Consider the following 18,645-nt stretch of genomic DNA (forward strand, 5'->3'; position numbering starts at 1 on the left):
TATAGGTACTCCCCGGGCTCCGGGCGCTATGCTAGGCGACGGTGTCCTTGATTTCTACTGTAGTTGAATGGGAACACGGGTTTGGTTTGGCCTTTGGGGGGAGGCCGGGCAGAAACTGACGCGGCGCTTGCCTGGTGATGACGACGGCGACGGGTGCGTAGCGTAGCTTGTGATGAACAAGTTGCCTTCTTTCTTTCCTTGGTGGTGGCCTGTTTGACATGTTCCGGCAGGCGGGAACCTTCGTGTGGCACAGTGGTAGTGGAAACCGGGGGCTGGGCCGAGTCCCCGGCGCGGAGACCCGAAGGCGGGCGTCGCCGTCGCCGACTCGCCGTCGCCGCGGCCGGGGTTTGCTTAGCCGCTTGGAGAGCGCGGTCGGCCCGCCAGAGCCAACGCCGTCGCGGGTTGCCCTGGTTTCCAGGACCCGGGCGTGCCGTGCCGCCCGCCATTTGTTTAGCTTATCCGGCGGCGACATGGATTTGGATTGCGGCGAGCTGACAGGCGCACACGAGCGGAGCGGGTAGCCGGGATACCCCACCCCGGCCGCAACCTGATTCGCCGGCGGCTATTTCCGGTATGCCGAGGCACCCGTGGGCGCGGCTGCTGATTTTAAAATTTGACTAAATTTATATGACAAGATAATAACATTTATGATATCAATTAAGTATCATTAGATTTTTTGCTAGCTATATTTTCATAGTGCACCTATTTGATATCATAAATCTTTATATTTCTCTCTATAATTTTGGTCAAACTTTGAGATAGTTTGACTCTCCGAGATTCTTGAAATGACTTATAATTTGGAACGGAGGGAGTAGTACTACTTGTAGGAGAGGAGACCATGGCAAAGTTGTACACTTGTACTAAAATGCGTTGGTTCTTTATGCCGCGGTAGCAGCCATACCACTTTCTTCGTGTCACTGCAAACCGGAGAACTCGAGACCCGTTCTCGAGTATCGGAAGATGTTGTTAGGACCTTTATGGTTTGGATGGAGAACTTGATTATACGATCCTCGTAAATAGAACTTATTCCATTTTTGTTTTCTTTTACAATTTGCGTATTTAAGATTATGTGGTTGCCATTTCTTACTTATTAATAAAGATCTCCGGTCCTATTTAGAATCACGATTTTGACAGCATTTTTTGTCAAAGAGGATAAGATTGTCACCGGCTCTCACCGTGCGTATGAGGCTACGTCACCTCGTTGAGAGACGCACGTCCAAGATCAAAACAATCGGAAGGCATAGATTTTACGGTTTTCCCTAAAAGGAATAGCATCCAATTTGGAGCAGGGGTCAAGATCAGAGCTGGCGATTCATGAACTGGTCAGCATGGACATGTACTTTGAAGCTTATTTAGAATTATTCATAACTAGGCGTATAGCATGCGCATTTGCGCGGCTAGTATTGAAAATTCAAAAATTTGCATGTCGTTGAATCCTTACTTAAAGGTTATACTATTTTTTTACCATATATACATCATCCTGTTCATTATCATAAATTATATCCTATTGTTGATTAAAACAATTCAATTATGATCTACCTATAATAACAATTTGATTTGTTGAGCTTTAATAATATTATGCAGATAATTATTTTTATTTTCATTTTATTTTGATTGATTGTTGTTAGCTTTAGTTTTTATTAATAGTATATATTTGTAACTGATACATAGCTAAATGATATTTTATATTTAATTTTTTATAATGACATTGGTGGGTGATTTTTAATTAGGCACAGGGTATTTTAGGCTAATTTTTATACGTAATAGCAGTGGTGGGTAATTTTTATTTTTCTATTTTTTTCGATTAACGTGAGAATTTTTAGGCCTTGAGAGCGAACGTGGAGGCTCTGTTTGTTGGCCAAATAATAAGATAATAGATTTGTCACAAAAAAATTCTGAGGGGGTGTTCAGAGTATAACGATCCTGTAAGAGTTTCATACCAAATATTATTAAAAAAAAGAGTTTCATACCAAATTAAAGTGCTGAAAAACTGCGGCAACGAAACCCTGCAAATTCGAGGCTGTCCAAGTTGGACCTTGGCAATCCATCCAGATCTAAGATGTTCTATCACACTGGTCAGAGAGTCGATTCAAGAATCACAGTGCTCTGCTGCTGCTTTACTGTTCAGTTCGGATAAACAGAATGTTCAGATACATACATGATTAGGATCGTGGAATATTCACATGAAACCCAAAAAGGAAAGAACGAGATCAGATAAATGTACAAGCAGCGCACGTTTCGACTTGGGTTTCAGTAGGCCCAGAGCGGCACGGCAGCGTCGTCGCAGTCGACGTCGTCGCAGCACGACGCCGGCGGGTCCATGAGCAGCCCCTGCGCCATGCTCGCGAAGTACAGGCCCGCGCCCATGTCGCTGAGCACGTCGTCCATCTCGAACGGCGAGGCCGTTCCGTCGTCGCTCTTGGCGGAGGTCGCGTCCGCGTCGTCATGGTCGGCCAAGTGCGGCGGCTCCGACGTGGCGTCCTCAGCGGCGGGCCGCGTCCGTAGGAACAACCCCTCCACGGCCCGCGCCACGGCGAGGCGGAGGACGCCGCCCTCGGCGCCCAGGAGCGCGGCGGGCGGCGGCACGTCGAGCAGCCACGCCGAGTCGGCGAAGTTGAGGCGGCGCGCGGCGACGGCGCCGCAGGACCCGCGGAGCGCGAGCATGGCGGCGTCGTGCGCGCGCGCGGCGGCCTCCGCGGCGGCGAAGGTGCCGAGCCAGAGCCTGCAGCCGCGGCGGCCCGGCACGCGGACCTCGCAGACCCAGCGGCACCGCCGCCCCCGCGCGCGGCCGCGCCGGCGCACGCCGCGGAACACCGGGTGCCGCGTCTCCAGGAACTTGGTCCGCCCCGCGGGGCGCTTGGCCGCCGGCGCCGGGGACGGCGTCGAGGTCGACGCGACGGAGGAGGTCACCGACTCGCAGGAGCTCGGCTCCTGCTTGATCTGGCGCATGCACATCGTCGGAGGCCGGCAGCTAGCTAGCTTGGAGTGTGGTGGTGAAGGACTGAGAGGAGTGGCGTGTCCTGGTGAGGGGAGCCGCGGTTTGGAGGGCGCGTATTTGTAGGTGACCGGCGAGGAAGACAAAGACAAGGGGGGCCGACGGAGGTGGACGTACTGGCTCGTGTTCCAGTGGGCTGTGGGCGAGCCAGCCAGGCACACAGGCGCCGCCGTGGAGGGCAGAGATGGATGTCCCGGCTGGCTACACGCACACTAGTGTGCCTAACCGATCCGCTCGCCGCCAAACCGTGCCGGAAACAGTGGCGCGCCCGTCAGCGGCGGCCCGAAAGAGACGTAGGCTCGTTATCCGTTTGAGCAGCCGGGGGAGGTGTCCGCCTGGAGCCCGGTGCGCGAGCGAGACAAACGGCAGCTCGCCCCGGAGTGGAAAGCACCCGCAAACCTGCGTGCCGCGCCACTTGCACGGCCGCCGGGAAACGGAGCCCGGCGGTGGCGCCACTTGCGGGCGGCCTCCAATCCGGCCAAACCTGCCCCGGACTTGTCGGAGAAAGACTAGCTGACTAGGTGAGCGGAATGGATGGAATTGTTCATCCTTGAAGCTGCGGACAGATTATGTAGGAGTACATTGTTTTTGGGGGCAAGCAGGCAGCCTTGTTTGGAGGTAAGACAAAGCCGAGATCGTAGACGGTTATAATCTGCCATCGCTTCTGGAGATATACGGCGGCCTCGCGGGGGAGGGGGGGCATCCATTTCCACGGTCGCCTGGAGGCGATGAGAGCTCCACCGCGGCGGTGACGTGCCCGCTGACGCGCGCCGCATCGGAGTTTCGCCATCCGGTCTGACAAGTGTCGCTGTCGGGAAAAAGGAGCGCCGTCTTCTGCTCTGTGTTCAGCCGGAGGCAGCTAGCGGAAGGATCAGAAAGGACCAGACCAATCCTACCTCGTGCAGCAATCAGTGGATGGATTTGCCACTTTCACTCTCCTATCCATAGCCAGTCAACGGTGGATTATTTCTTGTGCTTGTCTTAGCCAGTAAAGTACCGTTCCTTGAGCCCCTATCAGCAGACACTCTATGCAGATGTCAACGACGATCCGTGACGGCCCAAGCAAGGACGAGTTTGTTGACTGGCTCGCTGCCTGGCTGACATCAGGCCTTACATTGCTATAGCGTTGTTGAATAACTAGTGCTAAACACATTGACGGCTCACGAGCCGCCGGTTTCCGTTCAATACTTTAGGCCTCCTTTTGCTTGTACGATTTCAGTTGCTGAGTGAGAGAGTACCAAGAACAATGTAAGCTGAAGGTTTTTTTATGAAAAAAAAACAAGCTAATAACAGCTGATAACTCTTTTGTGGTTGCCTTGTCCTAATTTCAATCTGTTACTGTGCCAGTGCCACCGAAATGTGGAATCTAATTTGCAACTTCTCCATGTACCAGTAATGTAAAGCAATCAAGCAAATAAAAAAACAACAACTGAACAATCATGATACTTTTAGTACCCAGAACAAATACCTCAGCATGTATCCCATTTCATAGAAATTTAGCACCTGCAGTATAGTTCATGTTCTCATTGATATCTTGTATATATCAGAGGTTCCAAGAGTTGGAGCCAATAAACAGCTAAACTGGCAGTTTGACAATGCTTGGTCCATTATTTTTTTTGTAGCATCACATTTAAAAAATTAAAACTCAGTCCCTTACAATTCAGGAACAGGAATAACTTTGGTTTTTTTTAAACAGATCATAAATACTCATGTATTACAAATCAGAACTGCAATATCTTTTGTTGAACATTAAAAAAAAAATCTTTGGTTGGACTTGGAGGGGAAATGGTGTACTTGCCGGGGGAAAAAAGCGATAGCACACAATTTGCAAAACACCAACAAACGTTCGTTCTACTGTTCTTTCCGCTTTTCTTTGGAACATTTGGAAGCGTCGCAATGCCCTAGTTTTCAGACTTGAGGAGGAACCCTGTGTCTCCACCCTTCGACGCTGCTCTGCCGACCTCCAGCTTTGGCACCACAGAGTTCAAGACTAGCGCGCCAAACTTTGCCTTTATAACTGGAGCTCCTTCCTTTGTAATTAATGTAAATTTTTATATTTTTTAGTTACCTCAGTTTTTTCCTCTTAACCAGCTGCGTCTGGTTTTTCTCTGCCCCCCACCGTACTTCTCTTGAACCTCTCTTGAACCGTGTACCCCCTTCTATTTTTGGCAATATATGGTTCAGGCTGGCCCCAACGGGCCCGCCGTAGTTCCGGTAAAAAAAAAAGCGATAGCACACAATTTGCAAAACAAAGCATTTTTTTTCAACGCTGGGCGATCCCGAATTTCAAGCAAAGTAGTTTAAGTTCACCAGGGTCCAAACCCGCCTACACCAGATAACCACTCCTTCAAGAGCGGTGGGCGGTTATTTCTGACAAGAGCGCGGCTTGTCTTTTCCAATCCCGCGGCCCCGTCTCATCTCCTCCCCGCGCCCGCGCCCTCGCGGCCGCGCGGGCACCACCCGCCAGAAGCGCAGCCGACCGGCCAGGATGGCAGCGGGGCCGACCCCATCCGCCACGGCGGCGTCGTTCCGGCCGCCGCCGCCGTGCTTCGACTACCGCGCGGCCGTGCTCGCCGACACGCGCGCCGCGGCGGCGGCGGCGGGCGACCCGGCGCTGGCCGCGCTGGTCGACTCCGGCGCGCTCGTGCGCGTCCCGCGGCGGCGGTTCGGCCCGGTCCCGGCGTGGCGCCCCCCGGACTTCGTGGAGCCCGAGGAGGTCTGGATCCTCGGCACGTCGCACCTCTCCCCGGACTCCGTCGCCGACGTCGAGCGCGTCCTCCGCGCCGTCCAGCCCGATAACGCCGTCGTCGAGCTCTGCCGGAGCAGGCAAGGACTCGGTACACTTGACACGCTCGACCAAGGGTGGCCATTTCTTCCTCCGGAGCTAATCGATGCCGTTGCAGAGTCCTCACTGCAGAGCTGGGATTATGTACGTGTCCAGCGATGCTTCCGACGAGCCGCTCTTGAAGTCCAACATGTTCTCTCTCGGCGGCGCCAAGTTCTTCGGTGCAGTCAACCGAAGCATCAACCTCGGTAATACGTAGCATCCTCCCCAGTGACTAGTGTTTCTGTTCTTCACTGCTCATCGGCCATGGAGCTGATTGAGACAATGGGACCTGCCAATATTGTTCGTCTTTCTGGATGCTGCAGGTGGACAGAGTGCTCTAGCTCTGCGTTTGCTCCTCGCCGTTTTGTCTTCAAAGATTTCTTCCGGCGCGAACCGGCCATTCGGAGAGGAGGTGGTTCCTCAGGCCATTGTAGCCAGTAAGTTTTATTCAGCAGCTTTGAGAAATACAAGGGCTGAACTCTGCTGCTGCATCTTCTGTCACTCCTCAGTTTCGAGCAGCAAGGAAGGTGTCTGAAGACATTGGCGCTCAGCTTGTTCTTGGGGATCGCCCAATTGAAATAACTGTATGTTGGATTGCGAGCTCTGCAAAATTTTAGTTGCTACAGTTGCTGAAGCTCATGTCAGATTGTTCCTGCAGCTTGAACGAGCATGGAAGTCTCTCACCTGGGATCAAAAAACAAAGCTAGTAATCTCATTGTTTCGTGGAATTACTTCGACACCTGACACGCCGGTAAGTTCTAGCATTCAAATTTTCATTTTTGTTTGCCTGAAGAAATTGTTTTTTCAGTCTTGTTTGTACAAGAGGATGTGAGTATGCCTTGATGGAAGTCTCAAGTCCCCGTGAATCAAATGTTGAGGAATCAACTAATACTGTCGTTGTGTGTTGATGTTCTTGTTTGATTATTACCACTCCAGCAGGATGAGAAAACTGCGGCCAGCCCATACGAGTTGTATCAGAAACTGAGCACATCATATCCCTCACTGTTGCAACCTCTCATACATGAACGCGACATGGTATGAGGATGACTCTCAACAGCCTATCTGAACCTTCCAGTCTTTCAGAACATGCAATTCTTTGAATTTGCTTACTGCATCAAGCTTTATTTGCATGATACTTCTACTCTATCATCCAAGCTTCTAGCCTTGACTTAAATTGTCGGTGCTTTCTTTCAGTTCCTTGCGTGGTCACTGAAGAGGAGCAAAGCTGTGAACAAGAGCAAAACTGTTGTCGGAGTCGTAGGGAAGGGGCACATGAATGGTATAGTGTATGCCTTGATCTCTGATCAAGGGGACTTGAGGTTCCGCGACCTTGTCGGCAGAGCATCATCTGATACATGGGTTAGCTCTCTCATCAAGGGCCTGGTCAGGGACACAATAATAGGATTGGTTCTCTGGGCTCTGTATGAACAGCTGCAGGCTGTGCTATAGATAGTTGACAATTTAATTTTGCAGTCTGAAGCTTTTGTGAATTCCGGGCCTGCTGTTTATATAAACTCCACAAGACCAAATCCAATCATGGTAAAGGTGACAACTGTTGCACATTTTCCATGTCAATTTTGGGAATGATCAGAGCCCTGTAATCACAGAGCAACACATGGAGGTGCTGTGGGTAGAGGAGGACCGGCTGGCCACAGACGTGGCTAGGGTATATTTGACTGTTGATTGGCAATTACCAGGACTAAGCTTGATCAGTAATGCCATTACTGTAATGATCTGCAAAAGAAAAACTTTGCTGGTAAATGCAAATTTGTTCCAAGCATGTTACGTACCTGTGGCATACTAGTTGCATCCACTAGAAAGTGTCGACCATGTCCATACCGTCAAAATATAAATCCATGTAAGTTTGCTTGTCGATGTTTCTTCATCAGCGATTTCTTCAGGAGCGAACCAGTACATTGGAGACGAAGTATTTGCGTACATGGCAAAGTTTTCTGCGACAACTGAATTCTACATATGTGTCTTTGGCTAGTTCTGCACCTGCTACCTTAACCTCAAGCTTGAACAGAACAGGCTTGGAAAAAATACACGTGTAATGCAAAGTACAAGCAAAACATTCGAGTGAATTTACAACGACAAGTTCATCTCGAGGATCAGATTCAACGCTTACCAGTTACCACAAGACATACCCCACATGTCAGCCACTGTAGCCTCTAGCGCAAACACTGCAAACCAGGAGGAACTCTCGGGCTGCGGCCTCCATGTCCGCACCGCACCGCACGGCAGCGCGTGGCGCGTCCGTCCGTGCTGGACCTGGAGGCTCGGCAGCTGCGGTACCGCGAGGTCGCCGTGGCGCTCGCCAACCGCGACGGCGAGCTCGCCCTGGCCCCTGGGCGGCCGCCGCGCATGTGGCAGCGATCCCACTCCCACCGGTCACCGGGGGAGCGGCGCCGGCGCGAATGGCCTGGCTGACCCGGACGGAAGGAAGGGGAGGGGAGCTCAGGGAGCCGCGTCCGTAACGTGGCGGCGCTCCGGCCAGCCAGGGATGGTCTGTGTTTGAAACCCCGTCCAGCGTCCAGGATCAGGGGTGGACGTCTTTTGTGACCGTTCGATCTGACCTTCACGGCTCAGATTGGGCGTGACTTCCTCTCCGAGCACTTTCGTCCTCGTCAGTCGTCACGGAGGGCAGCGCTGGAGCTGATCGACGAGCTGTGGATGCCGCCATGGCGGAGGCCCCAAGAACGAAAGCAAGGTCGGTGGACGGAAGGGTGCAGGGGCGTGATGCGGCGCCGTGAAGGAGCTTGGGCTCGGCATCCCGACCCGCCTTTGTCGCCGCAGAGGAAAGGAAACCTCGTGGCTGCTTCCTTCTAGAGCGGGTTGCTCTGCTCTGGACCTCTGGTCTAGAACTAGAAGCTCTTGGGGTTAAGCAGTCGAGCGATCGCGGCTTCAGATTGAAGAGAATCTCCGGTTAATAATCGTATTCCGCATCCAATTCATCTCCTCCTCCGATTGCAAACATGGAGCCCTGATTGAAGAGGACAGGAACACGACTCCGACGCCATGCCCAAGCCGCACGGATCCTAGGTCCTTATATTCAGTCAGTCCGGAGGCGATCTCGACCTGCAACAATCTCAAATCCCAACAATGGCCAAGAGAAAGAGCCGATCGCGGCGGCAACAGCAGCGGCTGCCGGGTGTGGATGCCAACGCCATGCCGATCAGCGGCGAGCACGCCGGGCGGGAACAAACACAAACGGGCAGCGAGGTCCCAGCTGAAGGCACCGTCTCCCTCCCTCTCCACCTCATCGACGACATCCTCTGGCACCTGAGCGCGCTCGAGTGCGCGCGCCTCGCCGCCGTCTGCAGGTCGTGGGCCGGCATCGCCTCCCGCCGCCTCGCCGACCCCGCGCCGCACCTGTTCGCGTTCCGGTCGACGGCCACGCACCGCCGCGGCGAGGTCATCGCCGTGCCGCTGGGCGGGGGGTCGGACCCCTCCCTCCACGCCGGCGCGCGCGCGACGCCGGCCCACCGGGCGCTGCGGAAGGTCACCCACAACACGGAGTGCGCGGGCGCCACGGCGAGCGGCCGCCTCGTCATCTTCAGCTCGAGGCGCACCGTCCTCTTCAACCCGGTGACGGGCACCTCCCGGTGGATCAGCAAGGTCCCGGGGGTGTCGTACGCCTCCTACGCCGTCCACCCCATGCCGGTGGTTCCCCTCGGCGGCGACTCCTTCTTCCACGCCGGCCGTAACCATGTCGGGATCTGGCGGCCGGAGGACGACGGGTGGACGGTGCAGCACGTAGGCCCTCATGCCGGGTCCCGGGCCCTGCGCATGGCGGTGCTCTGCGCCGGCAGCTTGTACGCCATGGACGCCGACGGCTACGTGCTCAAGGTCGAATTGCCTAGCCTCCACACGGCGGGGGTCGCCGTGCGGAGCCTGCGGTACAAGTACCGCGAGGCCCTGGCCGGCGCCGCCATCGACAAGGGCTACCTGGTCGAGGCCGGCGGCGAGGTTCTCTTCGTCTGGCCTCTATACACGTACACCACCACCAGAGTCAGAGGCAAGCGGCGTGACTTGGACTCCGAACTGTCCTCCTCCTCCTCCTCCTCCGACGGTGACAGGGAAGACGACGAGGACTACTTCTTCGACGACGTGACGGCGACGCTGAACGGCTTTGACGTGTACAGGCTGGACATGGAGGAGATGCAGTGGGTGGAGGAAGATGGGCTGGCCGGAGACGTGGCCCTGTTCGTGAGCCGGCGATCGTCGTTCTCGGTGCCGGCGTCGGAGAAGGGGTGCGTGAGCAACTGCGTCTACTTCGTGTGCGACGAGGGGGCCGGCAACACCTGGGGCGCCTTCTCGTTGGGCGAGAGGAGGATGCTGTTCGAGCACGCCATTGGCGCTGCAGGCTACAGGGAGAGGCTGTGGTTCTACCCCGGTTCGAAAGAACCAGGCCTGGAGGATATGGCTGTACTCGTCGACGGTGAGGTCCACTTGGAAGACGCCGTGGATTGTGCGCCAGACATCACCGGCGGTGTGGTCCGGGTCCATGATCATCTTGAAGAGAGGCGTGGAGATGGCGGCCCAGTCAGGTTCAGTGCACTGGTCGCGCAGGCCGAACTTGCCGAAGACGACGGTGGCGAAGATCCGGCGCCACTGGAAGAAGTTGGAGTCGCCGAGATCCAGAACCAGAGGTACATGCGCCCTGATGTTTACCATCAGGGCGGGGAGGACGGACGGAGCAGAGGTGTGATCGCCGGCGGAGCCATCACGATGATTGCGGGAACCATAGGCGTTTGGATCATCCTGATCCGCGCGGCGCTGGACTTCGCGGAGCTGATCCGGCGAGCTTGGAGGAGAGGAATGCGGAGAGAGGTTGGCATCCATGACAGCGGAAGCGACCGGAGAGGATCAAGAAGCGAATGGGATTGGTGAAGATTTCCTCGAAGCCGTATGATACCATGAATGAGACTGAATGCCAACTCAACAACAACTGCATGTATTGATTCTCAAGTATATACAGTGCATGTTCAGCGCTTGCACTAATAACAGAACGCTAACAATGAGATTTTCTCTAGTAAACTACTCTTTTTAGACAGGGAATCAACTACCCTCTGTTTCGAAATGTATGAATTTCAGTTTGCCATAGTAGTCATTTTTATTTTAACTTTGGCAGAGTTTACCACTTTTGAGGGGATTTTTCGTTGTCATGATCCCCGTATCAACATGATCAACAATGTACGCGAAAGGTCAGGAACAACTTTCTTGGTAATGAGATGAGATTTTCTACAATAGGACTATGGATCGCTTTCTTAAAAAAAAAACTATGGATCGCTAAATAAGGGCCACTTCAAGCCTTCGTTTGGAGAAGCTTAAATGGGCCCTTACTTTCCAATGGACTGAATTTGGCCCATGTCCCTGATTCTCTCACGTCGTTGTTTCGCTTCCTTTTATTTTCCCATGCGCATTGCAATTTCATGAAACATTTGCACAGTCATCACTCGGTAACGAGGATCTTTGAACGGTACGGAAAGCAAAAAAATCTTACCTGAAGACTTGTTTTGAAGTATTCTTGTTAATTCTCATTATACCTCTTAAAATTTTATTACAAACCCTAAGTTATGGGGGCTCAAATTTATCTACAATTTTCTAGCAATTATGGCCCTTAAATTAACTAGGATATAGAGGAGCAGAGGTTGTTGATATACCATGCATGCATTATATTTTAAATTACCTTATGCTCATCGAGTGGCTTCACGAACAAGGAAAGGACACCGTCCGAGTTGTTGGAAGAAGATGTGATCAACGCCAAAGGCCATAGGTACTTAATTTCCCTGAAATTAATGAAGACTCATAATGCATGTGAACAGATGGATCTGAGTGTAACTCCATTTTTATTTTATTTAATAAACAACTTGACTATATATAATATTGAAATGTAGTACAATCTATTGCACAGGATAATCCTCGTACCGTTCCTGATGATACGTATGAGCTGACGACGCCTTTAAACACATCATGTGGGTGATCCAAAGGAAATTAAAGGAGAGATATCATGGAGATGACCTGATCGGATAAAGGGAGACAGCTCCGCACAATTTGCCAAAATTTAAAATTATAATCATCTCTAGTATTTTCTCTCTTCTTCTTCTTCTTCTTCTTCTTTTTTTGGTCTCGAACACATCTCCTCGTAGCTAGCTATTGATAATTATTTGTGATGACGGCGTCAATGGTAAACCTCAGAAATATATATCGGATATTATAGTAGAGGATGGTTATATATAACAATAATCAGGTACGAGGAATCATGCACTATCATCAGATACAAAATGTTAAAGAGCATCTGGACAGCTGCCAAATATCTGGTGACAAGGAAACGGCCGCGAGGCAACTGAAAGGGACGATAGGCTCCAAAAGAGCCGAAAGGCCACCTTAGCCGTCTGTCTTGACGACTACCTGATCCATTTCACGATTGACCTTTTCTTGCGAAGAACATACATATACACACACATATACTCCTTCCATCCCTAAATATCTATCGTTTTCGTTTCCAGAGAAACAACTTTGACTAAATATATATTAAAAATATTAATAATTATGGTACATATTAAGTATCATTGGAAAGATATTTGAATCTAGCTTTTTTTAATAAATTTATTTGGATTAACAAATGTTGCACATATTTTCTACAAATCTGAGTCAAACTTGTGGTATGCACACCAACAGCGACAATTATTTAGGGACGGAGAGAGTAGTAGTATAATCAATAAAATTACGTTGAACATAAGACCTTTTCATACTGATCGCGATTATATTGTAGTACTATTCAAACGTCAATGCCGTTTTTTTCAAAAAAAAAAGATTTCGCAATGAGACAAAGGCTGTTGACTACTGTGAAGGCTGCTACACGCGATCGCTGTGCATACGCACAGGGTGATGCTAAATGCTGGTCGCCGCCGGCGACCGGTGCTGTTCCTTGCGAAAGACGGTCTCTATTATTGGTGCAGCTACGTACTACTGGAGCAGGGGCGGCAGGTAGCTCGGCCCCCAGGTCAACTCGCTCACAGCCTTCCCCGGCCGGCCGTCTCCCACAAGACACGCGTGCGCTCTTTCAGTGAGCTAGCAGCGGCGCTCCATCATCGTCTCGCTCGAACGACCCCGGTCGGTCTCCCATCCGTCGAGATCGATCGGTCGGTGACTTTAATTAATTTGGGCAATGCAATCACCAACAAATCCTCTCTCCATGGACCATGGATGCAGACGCGGCCGGCAGCAGCTAACCACCGTGCACTGCAGCCATGGGCCTGCCGTCGTTGCGCTTGCGCTTGCGCTGGTCCCCCGGGAAGATAGCAGCTGGTGGCCGGGAGAAAGTCATCAAGGATTCAAGGCCACTAGCACTGCGTGTGAACTGTGGTAGCTCTCGATCGATCTATTCTCCTTGCTTGGCTCACTGCAGCTCGGCGCTGTACGTGCAGAACCAGGCCGCGCCACTTGCAAGAACACGCCCCCTGGCCGGCCGCGTCCTTTTGCGCTCGCGGCCCCGCCGGCCGGCCGAGGAAGTCTCCCGAGCGTGCGGCGGCACGCAACAACCCTGACCCGAGACGGGGAAAGAAAGCGGCCAAACCCAAAAGGCGCGTGGAACCCCGTGTGCGCGCCTACCCTGATGGCCTGGCCAGTGGCCGCAGCCCCACCCGTGCCGACGCTGCCGCTAGCTTTGCCTTTCCATGCCGCCGAGGCATTGGTCCAGTTCGATCTATCCCCTCGTCGTCGTCGTCGCAGTGGCAGAGATCGCTCGGAGCCAATGGGAGGAAACGCCCGGCGCGGAAGCCCACGCGCGACACCAGATCGACGATCACGACGACGCAGGGTCTGGATGCGTACGTGCGCGCGCCGGGGCCGGGCACGCAGCGCTTTGCGTGCGTGAGCGTTAGATGACGGGTCACTCTCTCCGATCCATCCAGCAAGCTAGAGCTAGCTGTAGCTTAGCTCGCCACCGGGCCGGCCGGCGACGGCGCACGTGCGTGCGATGATCTCTCCGGCGCCTCGAGAGAGCGCGCGTGCTCCGGTAGCTAGAACAGATCCCTCATCCCCCTGGCATTGATCGGCCTGCCGGTCGGTGCGTCCTGCCGCCGCGCGCGGTCCATGCCCGTCCCGTCCCGGCCCTGCGCGGCGTGTGATTTAATTGCCACGAGGCGCGGCGCGCGGGGATGGTCCTGCCTTCTGCCCCGCCCGTGCTAGCCCGATAAATCTGTTGAAAATCTGTTGAAAATAAATAATACGTGATATTTCGGGTATTTTGGGAACCCGATAATTTCGGGTTCGAGATCGGGTTAACCGGTACTACCCGACTTCCTACTGTTGTTCTAATCTCGCGCAGCTGAAAAATGCTCATGAGAAATTCCAAGAGGACATGAAGAGGAAGAACCGCAATTGAATGGATAAACAAAATCTTTTGAATTCCGGATCAGTGGCCGGAAAAGCTCCTTGTCCGCACTGCTGCACGCTCTGCAAACAGGAAGCTTGCACTTGCTCGCAGTGCCTGCACCACCGGGCGCCAGATGTCGATAGGGAAGACGAGTCACTGTAGTCCTACAGCTTGACGAGGAGGTTGGGGCTAAGGCGCCGCAGCCGGTTAGTTGTCGCGCACTTCCGTTGCGACGCTTTTGATAGTCGGTGGGGCGCTGCCTTTGGCTTCCGCCATTTCACGACGAGATGCGCCATTAGACCAGTCTCAGTAAAAGTTTTATGGACATAGATACTTAGACTGAGAACTAAGTAATCGTGCCAGATGAGTGTCACGGTGATGAAACTCTCCTCACATCCCATAAAAATCCATCCTTCTATCTCCTTGCCACGTCAGCAAAATTGATGATATTTAATGTTATCAAACTCTTTATGAAATCCCTACTGAGACTGGCCTTAGGGGTCATGAGGCGGTTCCTTCCTGCTTGCCTTGTGGTAGTGGACTGCTGGTACCATGTGAGGATTAGGGTTACGTGAGTAGTCGGTTGTCAGTGTTTTTTTTACCACCAGCTAGTGATTCTCGTGGATTGTGCATTTAGAGTCAAATGGTATGCAAGAATACACAAGTATTATATTGGTTCCAGCCGCTCGGAAACGTAATAGCCTACATCCAGTTTGTGGTAGCTCGTGTATTATGCATCAGTTTGCAGTAGAGGTGTATAAATGGTCGAGAGAGGGATGGGTGCCCTAGGTTTCTGGTATGTGTATGAGCGTGGGCTAATCTACCGTCTGATTAGAACGGCCCCGGGTCTCTGGTGGGGCAGAGTCCAGCGGTGTCTTGACTAGACTAGCGTGTTGTCGTTTGGAAGAAGAGTTCTCTGGAGAAAAAAAGGAGTCTCTCCCCCGCGCGGGGCCGTCTCCTCCCTTTTATATGCCAAGGGAAGGGATAGAGCACAGTATAGAGAGAGAGCCTTCTGCTATTTCGATCGTCATGGGCCCCTCCAGTCATCACCGTCCTCCCCCTCTGCGAATGGGCTCATCTTGTCGCGCGGTCTGCGGAGCGCAAAACGTGGGGTTGTCCTTGCTATGGTGTGGCACGCCCCTACCCTATGATCTATGCCATCATCGGCCATGATGGGGTGCACGGCACTACTCACTGTGTCAGGGCATGTCTTATCATCTGTCGTCCCACACCACTTGTCAGCCTCCATGCGGCACGAGTCGTGGTGGGCCCGTCCTTTAGTTGGGCACACTCCCCTTGCCTGGTCGATGGTCAGGCGAAGCAGAGCCTCCTCCACTGGTTGGGCGAAGCATAGCCTTCTCCATCGGTCGGGCGAGGCAGACCCCTTCCGTGGGGGGTCAGATTGCTCGGCTAGGACTAATCTCCTTTCTCTGACAGATTACTTACCCTCTAATCTCCGGTCTTTGGGTATCTCTAATATTGATACTTGACATGGGTGCGGCAGTAGGTAAAGGTAATTTGGTGGGCTGGGCTTCACGTTGCCGCTGGGCACGCTTTGGGGATATCCGTGCCTTCTTCTACCCACACCCATAAATTAATTGACCAATTATTACCCTCCCCGTACCTGCCCACTGCGAATTATCCATATCCATTGGAAAATGGGTAAATCTAGTGGATATGGGTAATTACTTTACACAGGAAGACGATAGTTTTGCAGCTACCATGCAAGTGTCCACTCAAATGAAACCTGTCAATAAGCATCAAGGAGCTAATCGCAGCCCAGTTCATCAAAATTTACACATACCAGTTTGTCAGAACATGCACATCGTGTCTCATAATGCACATAACAATAAACAATCACATTACAGAACAAATATTTTGTTTAAATAGATCGAGCCCTGTGTAGCCAGGAGAACAAATGTTAGACCAACTATACTCCAATCATTTGCTGTGCTGACGGAAATTGAACCATGAGAAGATGAATCAAATTTTGATGGAAAAAGGAAGTGGAACCAAACAAACGAAGAGCAAGAAGATGAGACTAGGAGTTTGGCTATTGGGGGGTTGGATGCTGGCGCCGGCCAGCACCGGTCTCCTCAGCAGCGGCCTCATGGGCGTATCCTTGGCAGCAGCGGGAGAAGCCGTGGGATACGGGCGGAATAAGGCCTGCGCGAGCACCAGGAGGTGTGTAGAAGCCGCGGAGGAGCGGCGCGCGCTGGGTACAAGCGGCGCTGTGTTTTGCGCAAGGCAAGAGGCGCGTGGGCGACGGAGATGAGGAGGCGCAGGACAGGGAGAAGTGGCGCGGCCGGCGGACGGCAGAGGCAGATGCAGACGCACAGGACAGCGGTAGACAGGCAAACAGCGGTCGGGTGCTAGGAGTTGGATAACAGGGAAGAAACAAGCACGTACATTAATACACTCCCCATAGCCCTCTCACAAACGGATATTATGTATATCCGTACCCTAACCGTTTGTCGCAGGTGTGGATGTGGGTAATGGGTACAGGTACCCAGCGGCAACTTGAGCTGGGCTAAAATATTGGGCGCTTGCTACTTGAGTTGCTGGAAAAATATTGGGCATTTGGGTTGAAATGTTGGGTACTTGAATTACTGGGTTAAAGTTTAAGTTTTCTAGAGTATTTTGAGTTAAGGGTTACCCATAAAAATTTTGGATTTACTACCCATATTAGTTATTGGATTTTTCAGGTTCGGACTCTGGTTTTTTGGGTTTGGATTTTGGGTAATTTGGCTAGTTGTAGCTAGAAAGTTGGCTGACTAGCTCAATGCGGATTTAATGAGTGTAGGGGCATATGCCCCCATCCCCCATCCGCATCCGTGCTTTTACACTCATTTCTTTTTATAACTAGTATAGATGCACATGCGATTTTAAAAGGCGGAATATCCATTTTATCCTCGTACTATCCCATCCCAAGGCTCAATTTCATCCATAAACTATTAAAACGGTCGATCTAGTCCTTCAACTTTCTCAAACCGGTTAATTTCATCCTTTCCGCCAACATGTCTCTCCACGTTGGCGCATTGACGAGGCGCCTAGTTAGCTAGCATTCCTAAAGTTGCTTGAAATTACCCTTTTACCCTCATTTTTTTCACATTAGGCTCAGTAGCGGTATATTGTATCTCATTTCTCCCTCTCCATGGTGGGTGAGAACTTATATTAGAGGGTGGGTGAGCTAAAGACTGGAGGTGAATTCAAGTTATACTCAATCTAATAAGTTTTATTTTGTTTTTAGTAGAATTTGATTGTTCCTTTGTCCTCTCAACGAATCCGTCGGGGAGCAGCTCGGCGAGGTTCGCGTCCGTTGGGTGCCGCGCCGGGTGCCGGCGTGCCGCACAGCAGTGCAGCACCTATAGGAAGCGATGGCCACTACGACAGCATTGATCCTGCATATGAATGTTGTTTTTCTTCATGCACAACACAAGCAAGACTGGAGCTATTCGGTGGATCAGGAGCCGAAAAAACCTGCTCCTTGCAGCTCCTCTCCATCCCGCAATTTGGTTGGACCAGTGGCCCCTCACCTACAGCACCACTGCACGAACAACCACACCTGGATAGCCCCTTCTGTTCACTGGCGGCACTGCGCTTGTACAGGCAAGGCGCTCGAGCGGTGGAGCCGTGTGGGACGGCGGGCTTTCGATGCGCCAGCAGGTCTCTCGAGTCGTTGGGGTAGACGGCGGAGCAAAATTAAACAACACCTAGGCGACGGCGGCGAGGTAGCGAGACAGTAGCAGCGCTTGCAAGGACAGAGGGAGCTGCGAGTGGTAGGAGGCCGAGCAAGCTTTGACTGGAGAAAAGATTGAAAGAGTCCTGGAGGAACTCATCGGGACAAGAATAGATGGGAGGGGGAAAACGGGGACGAAGCTGACATCAATCCCGAATACCTCCTCCGCGGCTTGGAAGGAGGATGAAGCGAACGTCGAGGCTGGAATGCCAGATACGGGATACCTCCTCATGGTGGACGTGGCCCTCGACCTTAGCCGCGAGGTGTTCTGTGGGCGGGCGCATGGCGAGCTCCGTGAGCGAGAGCGCACGGACGGCACGGGCGAGCAGCCGCTTGCCGACCTCAAGAAGGGACATTAGGTGACCGACGCCCCCACACGGGCACCAATATGACGGTCGGGGTCGCCATGGATGGGTAAGGATTCGGATCTCCGGCGTCGTGAATTCTCGGGACACAAGAAAGAGTACTGGACGGTGGGGTGCTGATTTTCCAAGCACGATGCGGGTGAACAAGATGATTTGTTAAAAAAAATAACTTGAGTGGGTACGCGGGTGGTATGTGCGGAGGAGGTGAGAAAATAATTGGTTTTGGGCAGAAAACATCCCCCAACTTGCAGTTTTTATGGGTCTCCACCCTCTCCCACCTCCCTCGGCCCTAACAGATGGATCCGGCGTGAGGGGTACAGTGGGCCCAATTTGGGT

General features: G+C 52.4%; 2 protein-coding genes across 5 annotated transcripts; one reads left to right on the forward strand and one right to left on the reverse strand.

The window, feature by feature from the left end:
• Positions 1 to 2,088: 2,088 nt before the first annotated feature.
• LOC120713736 (dehydration-responsive element-binding protein 1I-like) lies at positions 2,089 to 3,164 on the reverse strand. The gene has a single exon (XM_039999696.1). The coding sequence runs from the start codon at positions 2,953 to 2,955 to the stop codon at positions 2,251 to 2,253; it is 705 nt and encodes a 234-aa protein (XP_039855630.1). The 5' UTR covers positions 2,956 to 3,164; the 3' UTR covers positions 2,089 to 2,250.
• Positions 3,165 to 5,381: 2,217 nt separating this feature from the next.
• LOC120713737 (traB domain-containing protein-like) lies at positions 5,382 to 7,695 on the forward strand. 4 transcript variants are annotated; one of them, XM_039999698.1, is made up of 8 exons: positions 5,382 to 5,821; positions 5,913 to 6,028; positions 6,146 to 6,234; positions 6,332 to 6,406; positions 6,481 to 6,573; positions 6,762 to 6,857; positions 7,017 to 7,181; positions 7,296 to 7,695. In XM_039999698.1, the coding sequence occupies exons 1-8, from the start codon at positions 5,484 to 5,486 to the stop codon at positions 7,407 to 7,409; spliced, it is 1,086 nt and encodes a 361-aa protein (XP_039855632.1). In that variant the 5' UTR covers positions 5,382 to 5,483; the 3' UTR covers positions 7,410 to 7,695. The 4 variants fall into 4 exon arrangements, with proteins under 4 accessions (XP_039855632.1, XP_039855631.1, XP_039855634.1 ...); XM_039999697.1 differs by having other exon boundaries at positions 5,384 to 5,821; positions 6,759 to 6,857; XM_039999700.1 differs by having other exon boundaries at positions 5,386 to 5,821; positions 7,017 to 7,613.
• Positions 7,696 to 18,645: the final 10,950 nt, after the last annotated feature.

Source organism: Panicum virgatum, chromosome 6K, assembly GCF_016808335.1.
Source record: "Panicum virgatum strain AP13 chromosome 6K, P.virgatum_v5, whole genome shotgun sequence".
Taxonomy (NCBI): Eukaryota; Viridiplantae; Streptophyta; class Magnoliopsida; order Poales; family Poaceae; genus Panicum; species Panicum virgatum.

Coding starts and splice junctions, on each gene's coding strand:
- LOC120713736 (XM_039999696.1), bottom strand. CDS start 2,955: ATGTGCATGCGCCAGATCAAGCAGGAGCCGAGCTCCTGCGAGTCGGTG.
- LOC120713737 (XM_039999697.1), top strand. CDS start 5,484: ATGGCAGCGGGGCCGACCCCATCCGCCACGGCGGCGTCGTTCCGGCCG. Junction 6,407..6,480: donor ATCGCCCAATTGAAATAACT/GTATGTTGGATT, acceptor TTGTTCCTGCAG/CTTGAACGAGCATGGAAGTC. Junction 7,182..7,295: donor GAGCATCATCTGATACATGG/GTTAGCTCTCTC, acceptor TTAATTTTGCAG/TCTGAAGCTTTTGTGAATTC.